Consider the following 19,898-nt stretch of genomic DNA (forward strand, 5'->3'; position numbering starts at 1 on the left):
TGATGGAAAAGGTGTTGCCTTCAATATGCCCCTACATCCTGGGGCTTCTCAGCTTCTCAGAAACAACTTCCAGCACTCTTTGACACGCTGCATTGTGTCTTGTCTTCAGTTGAGTTACAGGCTCTTGTTTTTTGGGGTCCACTTTCCAATCCATCTCTCATTTTCCCTTCTTTGCTTCAAAATTAATACCTGGCAGAGAACTTAGAAAACGGGTTCTGTTCTTTCTCTTTCAAAGACCAAGTTGTTTCCTTATTACCAGGTCAACAAGGATTTTCTCCTAAAGCTCCGAAGGAGCCATGTTCATTAGTGAACACCGAAAAGCTGAAGGCACAACTCTTGCAAATTCAGACAGAGCTGAATAATTCAAAGCAAGAATATGAAGAATACAAAGAACTAACGAGGTAAAGTATAAATCCACATTCATGCTTCCCTGTCTCAGTATTTTTTTTTAAAGATTTTATTTTATTTATTTGACAGAGATCACAAGTAGGCAGAGAGGCAGGCAGAGGGAGAGGGAGAAGCAGGCTCCCTGCTGAGTGGAGAGCCCAATGCGGGGCTTGATCCCAGGACTCTGGGATCATGACCTGAGTTGAAGGCAGAGGCTTAACCCACTGAGCCACCCAGGTGCCTCCTTGTCTCAGTATTTTTGAGTGTGGATTTGTTTTAGCGTTTAACACCGACTATTTATTTTTAAAGGTTTTATTTATTGACAGAGACACAGCAAGAGAGGGAACACAAGCAAAGGAGTGGGAGAGGGAAAAGCAGGCTTCCTGCAGAGCAGGGAGCCCGACGCGGGGCTCGATCCCAGGACCCTGGGGTCATGACCTGAGCTGAAGGCAGACACTTAACGACTGAGCCACCGAGGCGCCCCTAACACTTTACCATTTGATTGAGCATTTTACGTTAAATATTAATTCTCATATAGCAACTACCTTGTTTTGACATGAAGAAAAAGCACCTTAATATATTTAATGAATTAGATGATACAGATGTTTTCTTTTTTTTGAGTCTTTTCTTTTTAAAGATTTTATTTATTTTTTTGACAGAGATCACAAGTAGGCAAGAGAGGCAGGCAGGGAGTGGAGGGAAGCAGGCTCCCTGCTGAGCAGAGAGCCTGATGGAGGGCTCGATCCCAGGACCCTGAGATCATGACCTGAGCCGAAGGTAGAGGCTCAGGTCAAATTTAAATCAATGTTGTTATGAATTAAATCAGAATTTATAGAAATTACAGGTTTGTTAATATTCTTAATGTTCCTTGTGTTAAAAAAAACCAAAGATAAGCCACATTCATAGTATAATTAAGATTATGCTATCCTAAAATAGAAAGAAGTGTTTATTTTATTTTTTACATTTTTTAAAAGATTTATTTATTTTAGAGAGAAACAGAGCACACATGGGGGTAAAGGGCAGAGGAAGAGAGAGAATTGTAAGCAGGGAGCATGAGTATGGAGCCCAGTTCAGGGCTCGATCTCATGACTGAGTTCATGACCTGAGCTGAAAGCAAGAGTTGGACACTCACTTGACTGAGACACCCAGGCACCGCAGAAAGTGTTTATTTTAAAAATAACATGTCATGTGTGGTATCATCACAGACTATTAGCGCTTTTGAATTGGAGCTCTACCATTTATTAGTCAAATACTTTATAATGTAGTTAATTCTCATAGCCAAATATTACCCAAATGGAAATTGAGGGTAATAATCTGAGAATATCTCAGATTTAGAGGGATAAATATCAAGTTATGTGAGAGTATAAAGTGTAAAGTACTCTACAAGTGTATGACATTACTTATTACCTGAAATACTCAATTTTTAAAATATCCCTTAGGAAAAAGCAGCTAGAATTGGAATCAGAACTTCAGTCTTTGCAAAAAGCAAACCTTAATCTTGAAAACCTTTTGGAAGCAACAAAAGCCTACAAGCGACAAGAAGTTTCTCAGCTGAATAAAATTCATGCTGAAACACTTAAGGTAGGTGGTCTGAAGCAATTCTTCAATACTAAGTCTGGTCTTATTTTGTTAATAATGGAGAGACTCTGCACAGATGGTCCCCAGATATGCTACCCTTGCAGGCAGTGCTCCCAGGTTGACTCTCCTAGTGTTCTAATGTCTGCCTCCAGTGGCGGGGTGGGATGGGAAAGAATGCAGCAATTAGAGTCAGACCTGGGTGCAGATTTTAATCTGTCACTAACCTTAGGCAGGGTTTGCTAACTTCTGAACCTCCTATTTATGGTCTCCGAATTGGGGATGAGGAGAATGTGATTGTGGGTTTTCTAGAGTGTTGAGTGAAATAGTAGAGCGCCTGGTAGCGGGGGGATCTCGGCAGCTGTTGCTGTAAAGTGCCGTGTGCTCCCAGCTTGTGGTGCAAGAATGGAAATCCTAGAGCCAGAGACCACTAAAGGATCCAGGGTATCAGCAGTCATCATAGGAGGGTGTTTTTTCCCTAAACAACCATTGCCTTCCTAAAAGAAAAACAAAGTGTGTGGACATGTGAGAATGAGGAGAGAAAAGCCAAAGATGAAGGAGGTGGTGATGCTGATGCTGGGGATTGAGCTTTTCTACCAGATTCTCTGAAGGCTGAAAAATCCTTCCTTATACAGCTTAAACTTAAAAATAGATGTTTCTCTCTAATGCTTATTTTTATTTTTATTGTTTTGTTATTTTTTAAAGATTTTACTTGACAGAGAGAGAAATCACAAGTAGGCAGAGAGGCAGGCAGAGAGAGAGGGGGAAGCAGGCTCCCTGCTGAGGAGAGAGCCCGCCTGATGCGAGGCTCGATCCAAGGGCCCTGAGATCCTGACCTGAGCTGAAGGCAGAGGCTTAACCCACTGAGCCACCCAGGCGCCTTTCTAATGCTTACTGTTCAGAAGTGATATTTTTGGTGTCACTTTTTAGGAGACTGCTTTTAAAAGAAACTCTGTTCATCCGTCTGAATAGGCAATTCACTTGGCCAGAATTTTTAAAGGTACAAAGAATATATAGTGACACATTCCTCTCTGTCTGCTGTCCTTCCTGCCAACCAGCCAAGCCCCTTTTTGGAGGCAGTCACTGTCATCAAGTCTTTCAGGGTTTTATTTTCCATCTTTTAATTTTTCTTCTTTTTTTAAAATTTTAACTGATGTACAGTCGGCACACGATATTACTTTAGTTTCGGGTGTGCAGCATAGTGATTCGACGATTCGGTACATTGTACAGTGCTCCCCAGTGGGTGTAGACACCACCGCTCACCGCAGAGTCATCACAGGATTGTTGACTCTCATCCCTATGCTGAGCATTACCTCCCTGTGGCTTATTTATTTTTTAACTGGGAGTTTGTACCCCTAATCCCCTTCGTCCATCTCACCCATCCTCCACAGCCCTCTCTCTCCCTTCTGATAACTACCAGTTCATTCTCTGTATCTATGAATCTCTTTCTGGTTTGTTTTGTTTTTTAGATTGTACATAGAAGTGAAATCAGTTAGTATTTATCTTTTTCTATCTGACTTATCTCACCTAGCACACTACCCTCTAGATCCATCCATGTTGTCACCAGTGGCAAGACCTTGTTCTTTTTTATGGCAGAGTAACATTCCAACATGTGTGAATGGGGGTGTGTCTGAATACACATATACACACACACGTGTATAAATATGGCACATTTTTATGCATTCATTTGTTGATGGACGCTTGAGTTGCTTACGTATCCTGGCTATTATAAATAATGCTACAAAAAACATAGGGCTGCATGTTTCTTTTCAAATTAGTGTTTCCAGTTTCTTTGGGTCAATACCTAGTAGTAGAATTTTGCTGGGCCATATTATACTTCTATTTTAATTTTTTGAGGAAACTTTGTACTGTTTTCACAGTGGCTGTGCCATTTACCTTCCTGCCAGTATCGCTCTGGGGTTTCCTTTTCACCACATCCTTGCCCACATTCATCATCTCTTGTCTTTTTGATACCATTCTAGAAGGAATGAGGGGATATCTCACCATAGTTTTGATTTGCATTTCCCCGATGATGAGTGATGTTGAGCATTTTTTCATGTGTCTGTTGGCCATCTGGATGTTTTCTTTAGAAAAAGGTCTATTCAGGTCCTCTGCCCATTTTTTATTGGATTATTTGGGGGTTTTTTGGTGTTGCATTGTAGGAATTCTTTTTTTTTTTTTTTTTTTAAGATTTTATTTATTTACTTGACAGAGAGAGATCACAAGTAGGCAGAGAGGCAGGCAGAGAGAGTGAGAGGGAAGCAGGCTCCCTGCCGAGCAGAGAGCCCGATGCGGGACTCAATTCCAGGACCCTGAGATCATGACCTGAGCCGAAGGCAGCGGCTTAAACCGCTGAGCCACCCAGGCGCCCACATTGTGGGAATTCTTTATATATTTTAGATATTAAAGTCTTACTTGATGTATCATTTGCAGGTATCTTCCCTATTCAGTAGGTTTCCTTTTTATTTTGTTGATCTTGATCGTTTCCTTTGCTGTGCAGAAACCTTTTACTTTGGTGTAGTCCCACTTGTTTATACCTTTTTTTCTTATTTTACACAGTGGTAGTATGTTATACAAAACATTCTACACCTGGGTTTTTCTGTTTTTGTCTTTTGTCCCATGACTACAGGGGAAAAGAAAAAGAACTTTCCCTCCTTTTTTTTCTTTTCCCCGTTTTCTGACAGCTGCACAGGAATCTGTTGTATGGATGTATTACCATTTATTTAACCTGGAAAATGCAGTTCTTTTTAAATAAAAGAATTTTTTTCTTGCTCTCTAAAAATTATGGCCTTTTAAAAATCTGTGTAGGAAATTATTTTAAATTGACTGTGGAACGTGGCCAAATGTTTTCTCATCCTGTGTCTGTAACCCCTTAGCACAGTGGAATTGGAGAGCTTGAAGCGTGCGTGGCAGGCTGGTCCTGCTGCTTCCACTTATAGGTCAGCAAATAAGACCGAAGTGATTAAAAGTTTTACCAAGAGCAGCATAGCATTTGAGAGCTTTTGTTGATGCTCATTCTCAGTTACATGAGCGTACTTTATGAATACATTTTTCTTGTTTAAAAGAGATATACATACATATGCAAGTTCCAGTTCAAGGTCATTTTGAACACTGCTGCCAATCTGGTTCTAATGTAGTCCTTCACGCCCCAACTGTGGGGGGTAATTTGTTCTCAGTTTGGGAATATTTTTACTTAGTAGTTTTTTTTTTTTAATTTTAAGATTTTATTTATTTATCAGCAGGAGAGAGAGAGAGCACAAGTTGGGGGGGCAGCAGGCAGAGGGAGGAACAGTAAGAGGAGGAAGAAGGCTCCCTGCTGAGCAAGGAACCCGATGCGGGATTAGATCCCAGGACCCTGGGATCGTGACCTCAGCCAAAGGCAGATGCTTAACCGACTGAACCACCCAGGCATCCTTGCTGGGCAGTTTTGTATATATGTAGGGACTGGGAAAATATGGAGAGTTATTTCATAGATTTTTAGCTGAGCTTTTGTAAATGTAAATGGAATCATCCTACAAATCAACAAAATTTGTAGGATGATCCCAATCATTTTGTTAACTCTGGGATATGCCTTGGGTCTTCCCATATTACATAGTACATAGAACTCTACCTCATTTTAAATCTAGACTTCCATGTTTTGGACAACCCCAGGCTTGTATAGGTGGTTGCCAGTGCGAATGTTCTTTGGGGAGAGTCTGTGAAGGCGTGGTCATCTTCCGATGTCTCAGCGCTGGTGTCCTGCCCGCCAGGTGTCTGCGCTATGCGCTCTCCCAGGAAGTGTGGGAGCACTCACTGCCCAGTGCCAGGCCCCGGAACTGGTGTTGTCTGCCTCTTTAATGTATGACAGTCTGATGGGTGGAAATGGTGTCTTTTGAAGATTTTAATTCTCATTTCCTTTATTTCTGATGAGGTCACACATCTATGATCACTGTCCATTTGTGTATATCCTTTTCTATGAGAAAAAAAAAAGAGTCCATTTTCTTACTGGTTGTTTTGTCTTCTGATCGTAGTTTTTAACATGTTACTCTCTTGTCTGTCATATACTACTGCCAACATATGCTGCCGTGCTACTGCCCTAATGTTGCTTGTCTTTTATCTTTGTATGTGATACTTTTGTTATACAGAGGTTTTAAAATTTTGATAGAGCCAGGTTTATTTCTCTTCTACCTTTGTGACTTACGTATTTTTTTCCTGAGTACAGTAGACTTCACTGATGGTACAAGATAGAGCTCCCCAAGACCCTCCCCTTCTCAGTTAGTCTGGGGTGGAAATTGGGTAGAGGTTGGGAGATTCTCAGTGTGTTGGGGGATGAGTTGGGGCAAGGATTCACCAGCAGCTGAGGGCCTCTCTTCCTCTTGTCTCTCGGGCTGGTTGGCTCTTACTCCTTGGAGGCCCATCTGGACCATAAGATCCACCACCCAGTTGTTGTAGCCAAATTCATTGTCATACCAGGAAATGAGCTTGACAAAGAGGTCATGACTATGCCAGCCCCAGCATTAAAGATGATAGATTGGGTGTCACTGTTAATGTCGCAGGGCAAACATGATCCTCATTGGAGCCCAGGATGCCCTTGAGGGGGCCCTCTGATGCCTGCATCACCACCGTCTTGATGTCATTGTATTTGGCAGCTTTCTCCAGGCAGCAGGTCAGATCCTGACACGTTGCGGGTAGGGACATGGAAGGCCATGCCAGTGAGCTTCGTATTCAGCTCAGGGATGACCTTGCCTACAGCCTTGGCAGTGCCAGTAGAAGCAGGGATGATGCTCTGGGCAGCCCCTCGGCCATCACACCACAGCTATCCATAGACATTGTGGTGACAGTGATGGCATGGACTGAGGTCATGAGTTCCTCTACCATGCCACGGTTGTCATGGATGACCTTGGCCAGTGGAGCCAAGCATATGGTGGTACAGGAGGCATTGCCACCCATCTTGAGGGTGGTTTCATACTTTTCATGGTTCACATCCATCACAAACATGGGGGCATCATCAGAAGGGGCAGAGATGATCACCGTCCCCCCGTCCCTACCCTCCAAGTGAACCCCAGGCTTCTCCATGGTGGTGAAGACCCCAGTGGACTCCACAATATGCTCAGCACCGGCATCACCCCATTTGATGTTGGCAGGATCTCACTCTTGGAAGATGGAGATGGACTTTCCATTGATGACAAGTTTCCTGTTCTCAGCCTTGACTGTGCTGTGGAATTTGCCATGGGTGGAATCATACTGGAACTTGTAGACCATGTAGTTCAGGTCAATGAAGGTCAATGAAGGGGTCATTAATGGCAACAGTATCCACTTTGCCAGAGTTAAAAGCAGTCCTGGTGACCAGGTGCCCAATACACTGAATCTGTTTACTCCGACCTCTGCCATCATGTCATCATGTCTTGGGGACGCGGCTGGAACTGCACCAGAGATGCAGACTGTCTGTCGAATGGGGAGGAGCAGAGAGCCTCTTTTATGTGTTTTTAAAGACAATCTCAAGATCATCAATATATTCTACTTAAACTACTTTTAGGGGCGCCTGGGTGGCTCAGTGGATTAAGCCGCTGCCTTCGGCTCAGGTCATGATCTCAGGGTCCTGGGATCGAGCCCCGCATCGGGTTCTCTGCTCCGCAGGGAGCCTGCTTCCTCCTCTCTCTCTGCCTGCCTCTCTGCCTACTTGTGATCTCTCTCTCTGTCAAATAAATAAATAAATAAAAACTTTTAAAAAAAAATAAATAAATAAACTACTTTTATAATTTTCTTTTTACATTGAGATGTTTAGTTCATCTGCCTTTTTACTTATTTATTAGAATAAGTAAAAAAATATTTTACTTATTTATTAGAGAGAGAGGGAACAGAAGCAGGGGGAGTGGGAGAGGGAGAGACAAACTCCCCACCAAGCAGGGAGCCAAATGCAGGGTTCGATCCCAGGACCCTGGGATCATGACCTGAGCTGAAGGCAGAGGTTTTAACAACTGAGCCACCCTGATGCCCCTGCCTTTTTATTTCTGAATGGTATTACATAGGGATTTAACTTTGAATAGTCCTTGTTTTTCTCACTAATTTGAACTTTCCACATATAAATCACCTTTTCTATGTATTTTCTTCGAGTGTCCTATTTAACTATTTGTATACTGATCACTGTTTTAACGACTGTACCCTTATAATGTATTTTTATGTGGGTCAGGGATGTCTTCCTAAATTTTTAATTGTCTTTCCTTGAACTTTTATTCTTTGTTTGAACTTTGGTATCAGCTTATTAAGTTTCAGTTTTAACAATCTTACTAGAATTTTGCTTGAGACCACATTAAATTGCTATATTTGTTTCTACTTAGGCATTTCTCAGCTGCCTCTTGAGGATACTCTTTTGATGATTAGAATTTCAATTTTATCCTTTCCGTTCACACAATTAGTAAATACTTTTGCTCTTTTGTTCATGTGTGCTAATGCTGTTTCATAATCGCTTTTTGCTACAGATTATAACTACACCAACCAAGGCTTATCAACTTTGGTCTCGACCGGTATCGAAATTAAGCCCTGAAGTGGGGAACTTTGGCCCTGCGAGCACTCAGAGTTCCAGTGAGTTAGATGATAATATCTTGAACGAGCCAGTCCCACCTGAGATGAATGAACAAGCTTTTGAGGCCATTTCTGAAGAGCTTAGAATGGTGCAGGTAATGTTTGGTTTTTTTGGTTTGCGAAAACATAAGTCATTAGACGTTCATTGAAAACAGACTTCCCTTACCATTTCAACTCTGTAATTTGTAGTGTTCAAAGCTATGTAGTATTAAAACTGTGTTTCCAAGACGGGTGTGTGAAAGCCCCTGGCCTCGCAATCAGTCTGCTTTTGCTCTCGTCGTTTGCAGGATCTAGCAAGTCCCACACTATAGCCTCCTCAGGCTTTGGGTCTCTAACATGTGAGGAGACCAGTCTGCCACCAGCTTCAGGTTCCAGAACTGGTTGATATAGCACAGTACTGTATGTGCTAAAGAAAATTAAAATAATGGAGAGAATCTTATAGATCAAATTTCCAACAGTTTTTGGTATATTTGAAAGAACATTTGAAATGTGCTTATCCCAGAGTTCTCGTGACTTATTTATTTATTTGGTGACTTACTTATTTATTTGGATTTCTTTCTTTCTTTCTTTCTCTTAAATGTTTTTCTGCTGTCTAGTGAAACTTAGAGTGAGCCAGACCACCCTCAAATTCTAAAACTTTGTCCCTTCCAAGGCCTGGAGAGCATTCTGGTGAAGTCACTCACATGCAGCCTTAGAAGTCTCAGGATGGCTCTATGACTGAACCCATTTAATTTTAATCACCTTTTCCCTTTGTGTTTCAAGTTCTCCACTTTGACGGACCACAAGCGTAATTCTGAGACATAAGAAGTCTTTTGAAATTGTTTTCTAACTCCAGAGTGGCCTTTGATATCTTTATCCATGTGAGGTTTAAAATTTTTTTTTTTTAAGATTTATTTATTTGACAGAGAGACTCAGCCAGAGAGGGAACACAGGCAGGGGGAGTGGCAGAGGGGGAAGCAGGGTTCCTGCTGAGCTGGGAGCCCAATGCGGGGCTTGATCCCAGGATCCTGAGATCATGACCTGAGCCAAAGGCAGACGCTTAACCGACTGAGCCACCCAGGCGCCCCTGTTTTTTTTTTTTTTTTTCTTCTAATGCAGAAGAGACAGTGGAATGTTTGAGAGTTCCATTAAGAAGTGTTTGTGTTGCTGCAGGAACAGATGAGTGCCCTTCAAGCAAAGCTGGATGAGGAAGAGCATAAGAACGTCAAGCTTCAGCAGCATATTGACAAACTGGAACACCATTCCTTGCAGTCGCAGGAGGTGAGACCGAGAGCACGGCCCCAGGAAATACATGAGCCAAACCCTCAAAGCGACAGTATCGTGAGACGAAAGCGACTTCGCAGAGCCTTTGTCAATGCTTATTTGAGTTGTATTCTTTATTGTTACTTCACACACTGCTCCAAGGATAACACACACACCCCTAGTCTGAATTCTAGCTCCCGTCGTCGATAGTGCAGAGGCGCCTTGTCGTTAGCTCGGAATGAGACAAGATGGACGGCCCAGGTGCTTACAGTGGGCCTTCCCTTTGTTGGTCATCCTCACTGTAATTCATGGCAATGGCCAGTTTTCTCCTATCAGAGACCTTAAATTAGATTTTTAAAACAGACCCAGGTAATGATTTGGAGTGTACCTTAACACGCCAGCGTTCCTTTTCCAGTAACTTTATCTCTTTCTCAAAGCTTTTCTCATCAGAAAGAACTGACTGGGTCAGACAGCAGCAAGAGCATCTCTCACAGTTGAATGCCCTTGAAATGCAGCTTCGGGACACTCAGACTAAGAATGACTGTAAGTTCGAACAACTGGGAGCTTTGGGATCTGAATACTGTTAACTCAGTATCTTTTGATTCCTATGAGTAAATCTTGCCCCTGTGTTTTTGGTGGGTTTTTTGTTTTTGTTTCTGTTTTTAAGATTTTATTTATTTGACAAAGAGAGAAATCACAAGTAGGCAGAGAGGCAGGCAGAGAGAGAGAGGGAAGCAGGCTCCCTGCTGAGCAGAGAGCCCGAAGCGGGACTCGATCCCAGGACCCTGAGCCGAAGGCAGAGGCTTAACCTACTGAGCCACCCAGGCACCCCAGTACTTTTGTTTTTTTTTAATTAGGTGACCAAACTTGAGTCTGCATGACCGTGGTAAGTAATTGTCATGTATCATAAAGGGGAATTTGCACCAGGACAGCTCACAAACAAGTGATCGAACTATTGGCTGAAAGTTTTAATACTGCTTTGGAAATGAAGTATCTTGAAATCATAAGATGAATAATGTTCTGATAGTAACAAAATAGAGCTTAAATTAGATATTTATATATATCCATAAAGGTGGGAGTGTCACTCGATTCCCAGTTATTTCAGTGTATTTCTTCTTTCATCAGTGTTCGCAGCGGTCTATAATAAAGCTGACAGAAGACAGCTGTTGTGTTTCCTTTGCTCTAAAGAGTTACCTAATTTTACCTCCAGTTGGCCTTTCCTTAGAAGACCAGAAGCATTTAACCCATTCTGAGACGTTCTGGTATATTACCAAGGAGTTTTCAATAAGTAAGATCAGGTCACTTAAAATATGCTAAGTCTTTTGATTTCTTTCCCTTATATTAAGTTTTCATGCACGTGCCACAGGAGAAACATAGAACAGTCAGGTGACCTGCAAATCAGGGACATGTTAACTCTTCCCTTTTTCATAGAAATAGATCAAAAATCCTAAGAGGGAGGGAAAAAAATAATCTCCATGCTCCTAGGAACCAGCCACTTGGTTGTTTAACATCTTAACTTAAAATTGGTCTCTTCAACTTGTTTTTGCTGTTTGTGTGAAGATACCCATCAAACTTATTTGCCTACTCTGATTGAAAAAAAAAATCAATGTAAAGAAACCTGTTGAGCATTTGTTTTGTTTGTTTTTTAGTCTTGAAAAGTGAGGTGCATGACCTGCGAGTCGTTCTTCATTCCGCAGACAAGGAGCTGTCTTCCGTGAAACTGGAGTATAGTTCATTCAGAGAGAGTCAGGAGAAGGAACTGAGTAGCCTTTCTGACCGACACACACATGCGCAGCTACAACTGGACAGTGTCAGGTAGAGTTGTTCTGTGACGGTGTCCCCTTGCCTGGTTGGCCTGCAGCCCAGGCCTGCTTGCTGTGCAGGTGCTGCAAGCCCAACCCAAACTAGTTGACAAAAAAGTAAATTACTGGCTCACAATACTGAGGAGACCTAGAGGTGATTTTGGTTTCGGGAACAAACTAGATTGAGTCTCAAAAGATATTGTCAGTGCACGTTCTCTCTGTCTCTGTCTGTCTCTGTCTCTATCTCTCCCTCTCTCAGTCCCTGTTCTGCCTGCCTCAGTATGTTGCCCTTATTCTGTCCTACTGTTGAGGGCCCGCCTTTACATGACAGGGAACAGATTCTCTCACCCAGCAATGAAATTCTCTCTCCCAGAAGCCGTGTATCAATCCCGGGGAAGATCAGAATTGATCTTGCTGGAGTCATCTGCTTATGGACCACGTCACTCATCAAGGGTTTGAGGTGGCGTAGGCCCAACATAGGTGATGAGCCTTTTCCAGAGGGAAAGGTACGCTCTTCCTGGAGGTAGGGGCAGTACAAGGCCGACCAGATCAGTAGCTGTCACTGTTGTCTACAGTGACTGACTCGCCAGAGGCTGGTGGGAGTCAGTGCTGGTAATCTTGAAACACAGGGGTGAAAGATTTCAGTTGTTTGTTTTTACTGTTCTTTTTCTTGCTCATTTCAACTTTTTGTAAAACCATTTTGTGTTTTTAATGCCATCTCATGGGTCTGGCAGTAATTTAATAGTGGATATCTGGGATGTGATACTGTGAGCGTGAGATACGTGGCAAAGATTTCAATCTGCATATATAAGGAGTTAAAATAGAGGAAGAAAACTTGAGATCTGCAGACCATATCCATCCATTGACATGTTTTTGCTGGGCCTGCCCGGCGTGGCTTTAAAAAGTGGAGCATGGGGGCACCTGGGTGGCTCAGTGGGTTAAAGCCTCTGCCTTCGGCTCAGGTCATGATCCCATGGTCCTGGGATCAAGCCCTGCATCGGGCTCTCTGCTCAGCAGGGAGCCTGCTTCCTCCTCTCTCTCTGCCTGCCTCTCTGCCTACTTGTGGTCTCTGTCTGTCAAATAAATAGAATCTTAAAAAAAAAAAAAAAAAGTTGAGCATAACATTCTCAAAATTGAGAGCTTTCTTATAAAAAATCTGTTCGCATCCTCTGAAAATTCCATCCCTGCCACGCGAATGACTCCTTCCCCATAGGACAGCGGTGTGTGCCAAGGTAGCATGCCCTCCACTGCCCCGCGCTCTTTCTCCAACACCACGGCTCTGGCCAGTGGCCATTTGTCACCCGTGATGTGCTGTCATTTTTTCTGACACATGGCATTTGTTTTTAACATCCGAATCTCTGACTCTCATCTTGGCTCTGTTGTAAATTAATTTTTTGTGATTTTTTTTGAAAGGTCACTAATCTCACTGGATTTTCATTTCCTCATGTTTCTATGTCACTTGAACTAGATTTAAAATGTTAAGAAGCCACTGTATCTGAACTGTGTAATTAAATTCTGTCTTAAAAATTGGGAGCATTTCCACACTGTTTAAATTAAATATAACTTAATTTTTCTCGGTGTCTCAGGCTTGACACTGAGTGTGTCACTCTGTGGGCAGCTTATACTCCGTGGCCCTCCAGGCGTTGAGAAGGCCTCTGCATGAAATAGCACGATGCCACTGTGTGTTTCTTGAATCATTTGGCTGCTTTATGTATACAGTTTGTATTGTAAACACAGACATCCCCCCTCCCTCCCATCTCTTGTCTGTATGTCTGTCTTAGCAGCTGATTTATACCACTTTGTAACTTGCTGCTTCTGCCCTGCTTCCATCAGTAAAGCAGATAGATCCCCGTCTAATGACCTGTGTGTAAGCTGGGACACCTGTTTGGATGGTGCAAAGTCAGGTTCATTGTTTATGGGTTCTTGGCTGAGCTCTGGCTGTTTGCGTGCATCACGGCCTGTGCAGAGAGGAACGAGGGGATGAGAACCTAGAAAGCAGGAAATAATATCTGATTTAAGAGATTGTTCTGTCTGAGGGCATTTACTCTCTTACTCAAATCAAAGCCACATTTGCCATCTTAAAATCTTCCTAGAGTTGAGAGAATATGTGATAAATAGATGGAGATGAGCTATCAGCTTAACGGCCAGTCCCCAGTTTACATGAGGGAGGGTTCGGTCCGGAACCCCCTAAAATGAATGCGTGATCCTAACCTGCCCATCATTTCTGCCTGTCCATTCGAGACCACGGGAGGAGGAATGAGGAGGTAGACAGCTACAGGCTAACGTGCCCACCCTGTCTCTTCCATCCCCGTCACACTGCTCTGTGGTTCCGGTGTGTCTTCCGTGTTTGTGCACTGTGGACATTCCACACAAGTTCACGAGGAATTTACACCTGTCAGGGCTTCTGTAAGTTGGGAATGGTCTGTAGATGGGAGAACTGGAACTGCTGATAATCTGACTAGCAGAGCTGCATTTACTGTTTATATTTACCATTGTAAAAATGTTTCCCTGATAAAGATTAGAAAATGAAAAGCTTCTTGAGAGCAAAGCCTGCCTACAGGATTCCTATGACAACTTACAAGAAGTAATGAAGTTTGAAATTGACCAACTTTCAAAAAACCTCCAAAACTGCAAAAAAGAAAATGAAACTCTGAAATCTGATCTGAATGTAAGTTAAGAAGGGTATTGGTTATTGGTGCTTTTGTCCTGGATGTGTGACTCTTGCCTGGAGTGCAGGGCAAGGCCTGTTTTGACCTCTTCTTAACTTCCTGTCCTGGCCCCTCACGCCTGCCAACGTAGAAGGTACTTGATGTGTTTGCTGACTACATGTTGCTAGTAACGATTATTTAAAATCTGATATGACATTGTCTTTTAGAATTTGGTGGAGCTTTTTGAGGCAGAAAAAGAACGCAATAACAAATTATTATTGCAATTTGAAGAAGATAAAGAAAACAGTTCTAAGTGAGTGTTATTTATCTTTTCTGTTAGTTGACTGGAGTATCGTTTATTACAACATTAATTTGAGTTATTTTTTTTATTGCTACTACCCTGTAAAGTTATCTTTTTAACCATTCTAAAATGAATATCAGATTCTTTTGTGTAAGAGGGTATATAGAGAAACTTTACTCAGTAAGCTTGAAACGAGTAGCAGTTGGTGGTGATCAGAACTTAAGGCCTTCTCTAAATAAACCACAGTAATTTTATAACTGGAATGGGGGGACTGATTTTTATTTCTGTCTCTACTATTCTTTTTCTAGCTCTTCTGTTTCTCCTGGTCTCTTAATATGAATGCCATTGTCTTTCTTCCCACTCTCTCTTCAGTTCCTTCCCTTGGTGATATCTGTCAGTCTCTTGGCCTCAGCCAACAGGATGATCATTACTCGAGTGCGAAGAAATTGCATTTGCTTATTCAACAGATACTTGTAGAGTTCTTAATATGACTCAGATTCTCCTCTAGGCCTGGGGATACAGGGGTTTATACATCTAGTGAGCATACAACCTAGTTGGGAGACAGCTAACATTTAGTCTTTGCTCATATACTAGGTGATCTCCCAATAAGCCAGGCACTATTCTGTAAATGCCAGAACATTTCTTTAGAGGTAAGACAGTAAGCAATATATCCCTGTCCACATGAGTTTTGCATTCTAGCAGAGAGAGAGATAGGTAATAAACAAGTGCTGAGGTGCACAAGTCGTAAGTGCTCTAAAGAAAAAGAAGCTCACGGCACAAAATGGGGTCTCCCTTAATAGTCGCTGAAATGGGTAGACGCTTGACTCCTGCTGGAACAGATCATCTCACGCCAAGTGTGTGCCACACAGAGTTCCCTTGCAGTTCATCAAATCTCTTCTGTACAAACACACGGGTTCCTGTTTCCCTTGGAAGAAGTCATGAATGAAAAAGAGCATTCTTTCCTTCCAGAGAAATCTTAGAAGTCCTTGAGGTCGTGCGTCAGGAGAAACAGAAAGAGATGGCCAAGTGTGAACGGCAGGTGAGTGACCTGTGCTCTAAGTCCAGCATTGGAGGTCTGTAACTTCTTCTCTTCCTGGTGTCAGAAGAGGTGTGTTAGAAGCGTGATTTCAGCTGTCAGGAGTCGAAAATTGGTAATAAAAAGGACTTGTCGCTTGGCTGTATTATTTTTGAACTCTTGTTTTCCTAATTCCTAAATGGCTATAATCATACGTTGTTGGTGGTTCCCTAGAGGAAACCCACAAAATCATTGCCTTTTAACTAAGCTTCTCCTTTTCGAGTATTATCCTAGTGAACATTGTATAATGTGAAAAGCAGATTGCATCTCCTTTTTTTTTCTTTGCTCTATGTGTGTGTGGTTAACTTTGTGATTTAATTCTTTTTCTAAAAATATAAAAAAATAAAATTTTTTCCCCCCACAGATGGCAAAAGTACAGAATCTGGAAGAGAGTTTATGTGCTACGGAGAAACTAATACGTTCTCTGGAGAAGTCTAGAGATGCTGACAAGGTTGGCAGAGGCCCAAGCTGCGTCCCTGTGCATTGTCTTTATGAGTGATGCCATAATGGTCCAGACTCCTGCCTCCGGGGTGCCTGGCAGCTAGCTTTTCGTAGACACTTAGGCCTTGTTCATCTTCTGAGATTGCCATAGAAGGAGGTCTTCTATTTAAATTAATTAATTCTCCATGTCACTGCAAGAGCAAACCATTCTGTCCCTTCTGATGGTGCTGTCTGTGTTTGAAATACATTCTTCTCCTTTTAACTAGGATGCTGTTAGTAGGACCATTACTTGTTGGTTCTGAGTCCTGTAATGCAAACTGTCAAATCCCTGCTGTTGATTTTCACCAGAATAGTAAACAAAATATGTAGGTCCAAGTGTAGAATTAGGTGTAAATTCATTATATACCTTCCTCTAATTCATTCAGAAAAAAACAAAATGATTCAGTAAAATAGAATAAAGCTATTAAAATACAAAATTATAATAACATAAGGTGACGTATTTTGCTAAAATAAATTTGATTTCTCTTATTGTCATTAGGAAAGACAAACTATTTGTTGTTTTAATGTCCTTAATGTTTTTGGATATGAAGATACTGTGTCTGTCCTTGTCAGGAAGTTGTAGCTGACCTCATGATCCAGGTCCAGGAGCTGAGAGCAGCGGTCTGTGAGAAAACAGAAACCATAGACACCCTGAAGCAAGAACTGAAGGACTTAAGTGTAAGTTCTGCGGCCAATGAGATGCCACACTTCACAGATTCCTCAAGAGTTTAACAAACACTCCACCAGAAAACAGAGTTCTGTGGTCAAATTGGTTCAGAGCTACTTAAGTTCTGCAGGGTTTTGGCTTTGCAGCCCTGAATAGAGCCCTTACTATGGCCCTGTGCGCCTCTGGGAGGCAGCATGGGCTGCTGTGCTGCCTGGATTGCCCTGACCCAGGAGCGGTGTGTACTGGGTGGGAACCGTTCATGAGGAACAGACTGACCCTGGTCTGTGGGAGTTAAGGGTATGTGGTGTTCCTTAATTGCTTCAAGAAAAAACAATGACATTTTGTTTAAGTTCAGAGACATTCATACATAGTGACTTTTTTCCACTGTTGGACTTTTTGACCCCCTCAAGTAACTACTTTCCTCAAGTAACTACTTTCCCTCCTGCATATCTAGGGGGATTGTTGGTGCTTCCTCCTCAGGTCGGGTCAAGGTGAAGATTATTTGTTTGCAAAAGGCAGTGTCCTGATAAAAATGTGATGGCTGGCTCAGTCAGTGGAGCGTGGGACTCTTGATCCTGGGGTGGTGAGTTCGAGCTTCATGTTGGGTGTAGAGATTACCAAAAAAACAAAAACAAAACCAAAAACCTGGATGTGTTTTCACTGGTATCTATGGGACTTTTTGATGTCTTTTCACCTTTCAAGTGCTTACTTTTCCATCCCTTCATCCAACAAGTACTTATTGAATGATTTGTGGTAATCTCAATCACCTTGGAGCTCTGACTCCTTCTTGTTATTATTATTATTATTATTATTAAGATTTTATCCATTTATTTGACACAGAGAGAGATCACATAGGTGGAGAGGCAGGCAGAGAGAGAGAGGAGGAAGCAGGCTTCCCGCTGAGCAGAGAGCCCGTCGCGGGGCTTGATCCCAGGACACTGAGATCATGACCAGAGCCGAAGGCAGAGCCTTTAAGCCACTGAGCCACCCAGGCACCCCCTTCTTGTTATTTTCATCTAAAAATAAGCACAGTAGTGGCGCCTGGGTGGCTCAGTCAACCATCTGCCTTCTGCCTTTGGGGGTGATCTCAGGGTCCTGGGATGGAGCCCCGTGTCTGGCTCCCTGCTCAGCCAGGAGTCTGTTTGTTCCTCTTGTTCACCTCCTCCCGCTGCTTCTGCTCTTCCTTTCTCTCAAATAAATAAATAAAATCTTAAAATATATATATATAAACATAGTAAAGCAGATAGCTCTTTGTATCATAAGTTTCTCTTTTGCAGTGCAAATACAACTCTGCTTTGGCTGAAAAGGACGAGTTCAAAGTGTTGATTAAGAAACAGGAAGTGGAGATTCTGGATCTGAAAGAAGCTCTCAGACTGAGAATCCTCTCTGAGGACATAGAGGTAGATGTTAACACACCTTAACTCTTTTTTGCTTCTTCCCTTGTTGATGTCTGTATGTGCATGTTGGGGGGAGGTTATTTGTAAAGAACTAGAGGGCTTTTTAAAGGACTAAGTCATAATTAGAGACATTTTCCCTAGGGTTAGGCCATTAACAGGTAACATTAAAATTGTTCTATTTTATCCAGTTGATTGATTTTCATTCATTTGTGCTGACACCTGGGAAGCTCCTAGAACTGACCCTCTTCCCGAAGGGGAGCAAAGCTGTGTGTCCTTGGTAGGGGTGGCGGCAGCAGGGAGCAGAGACAGAGCTGGGTAACAGGTTCACCTCAGGCTTGCCTCCTGTGTTTTTGTTAAAGTAGGTTTTATTTTTGTTGTTGTAAGCATAAATTTTTCTTTTTTAGTATTAAGCCGTACTGTCACATGGTTCAGAATTCAAATTATGTAAAGCAGCATATCCTTCATGTATATTTTAGGCAAGTCTCATATACATTTAGTTTTTCTTTTTTTACATGGATGGTAACCCACTGAGTATATTGCTCTGTGGTTGCTTGATAAGTTTTCGGGGCGCCTGGGTGGCTCAGTCCTTAAGCGGCTGCCTTCAGCTCAGGTCATGATCCCAGCGTCCTGGGATCGAGCCCCACACACATTAGGCTCCTTGCTCAGCGGGCTGTCTTCTCCCTCTCCTTTTTTCCTGCCCCCCCCCCCCCGGCTTGTGCTCACTCGCTCTCTCTGTCAAATAAATAAAATCTTTAAAAAACAAAAAAAGAAAAGAAAAATAAAGTTTTCTTGCTAAATTATGCTATCCATGAAAAAAACCTCACCAAATATCTATTGAGCCCACCTACCGTACATCCTGGCCTGGCTTGGCATTTGGGAACAGAGGAATGATAGAAACACTGTTACTTACCTCCAAATATGCCATCTAGCTTAAGAATTAGATGTAATCAATGATCTGGGAGCACAGGAAGGGAAGGAAGGGAGTGTTGATGCTCGGAGAATTCCAGAGCACTTCCCAGAGGAGATAAGATTTTTTTGCAAAACTTAGCTGGGGGAGGGAAGCTTGGCAGCTGTGGGAATATGTGGAGTTGGAGCATCTCCAGCAAGGGGGGCGGTGGGGCATGTCCGGCTGGAGGCGGGGAGCGTATCACGGAGGGTCTCAAATGTCGGCTGTATCTTTTAGGAAACTAGGGTGGCACAGAATTTAGGTCAGGCCAAAGGGGATAAGGCCCAGGCCAGGGCAGTATAGACTTTAGCCCAGACCAAAGCGGTAAGAATCGGATCCAGAAGTGCTGGTGGGGATAGAGGGCCGAGCTAGAAGTGAGCAGTGCCTCCTAAGTACTGCTGACAGTTGCTGGTGTCTGTAGGAAGGGTGCTGTGGCGGCAGGAGCTATCAGAGTGGGCACCGAGGGCTCCAGCCACCGTGACCGAAGATGGTTCTGTGTACCCCTGGGATGGACAGATAGAGGCCTGGGGCAAGTTAGTGAAATACATTTTGTACACACTAGTTTTGAGCTTTGAGGACCAGTGGGGGTAGATATCCAAAGCCCATACACCCAATAACTTGTACTTACATCCTCCTGTACCCCAGAAGGGACTTGCAGCTGCTAATGCACATACAATGCAAGGAGGTTGAAACGGCAGGTTGGGGCGCCTGAGTGGCTCAGTCCGTTAAGCCGCTGCCTTCGGCTCAGGTCATGATCCCAGGGTCCTGGGATCGAGCCCCGCATTGTGCTCCCTGAGCAGGGAGCCTGCTTCTCCCT

At 42.9% G+C, this 19,898-nt stretch overlaps 1 protein-coding gene across 3 annotated transcripts in view; it reads left to right on the plus strand.

The window, feature by feature from the left end:
- The window catches only part of KIF15 (kinesin family member 15), a 72,662-nt gene that overhangs the window by 38,531 nt on the left and 14,233 nt on the right, over positions 1 to 19,898 (plus strand). For all 3 annotated transcript variants that reach the window (XM_045992020.1, XM_045992018.1, XM_045992019.1), the window contains exons 15-26: positions 260 to 401; positions 1,827 to 1,968; positions 8,421 to 8,618; positions 9,676 to 9,783; positions 10,203 to 10,308; positions 11,415 to 11,580; positions 14,085 to 14,235; positions 14,443 to 14,528; positions 15,486 to 15,555; positions 15,956 to 16,042; positions 16,645 to 16,749; positions 18,016 to 18,138. In XM_045992020.1, coding sequence (XP_045847976.1) covers positions 260 to 401; positions 1,827 to 1,968; positions 8,421 to 8,618; positions 9,676 to 9,783; positions 10,203 to 10,308; positions 11,415 to 11,580; positions 14,085 to 14,235; positions 14,443 to 14,528; positions 15,486 to 15,555; positions 15,956 to 16,042; positions 16,645 to 16,749; positions 18,016 to 18,138 — 1,484 coding nt within the window. The remainder of the gene's footprint in view (positions 1 to 259; positions 402 to 1,826; positions 1,969 to 8,420; positions 8,619 to 9,675; positions 9,784 to 10,202; positions 10,309 to 11,414; positions 11,581 to 14,084; positions 14,236 to 14,442; positions 14,529 to 15,485; positions 15,556 to 15,955; positions 16,043 to 16,644; positions 16,750 to 18,015; positions 18,139 to 19,898) is intronic.

Source organism: Meles meles, chromosome 20, assembly GCF_922984935.1.
Source record: "Meles meles chromosome 20, mMelMel3.1 paternal haplotype, whole genome shotgun sequence".
Classification (NCBI taxonomy): Eukaryota; Metazoa; Chordata; class Mammalia; order Carnivora; family Mustelidae; genus Meles; species Meles meles.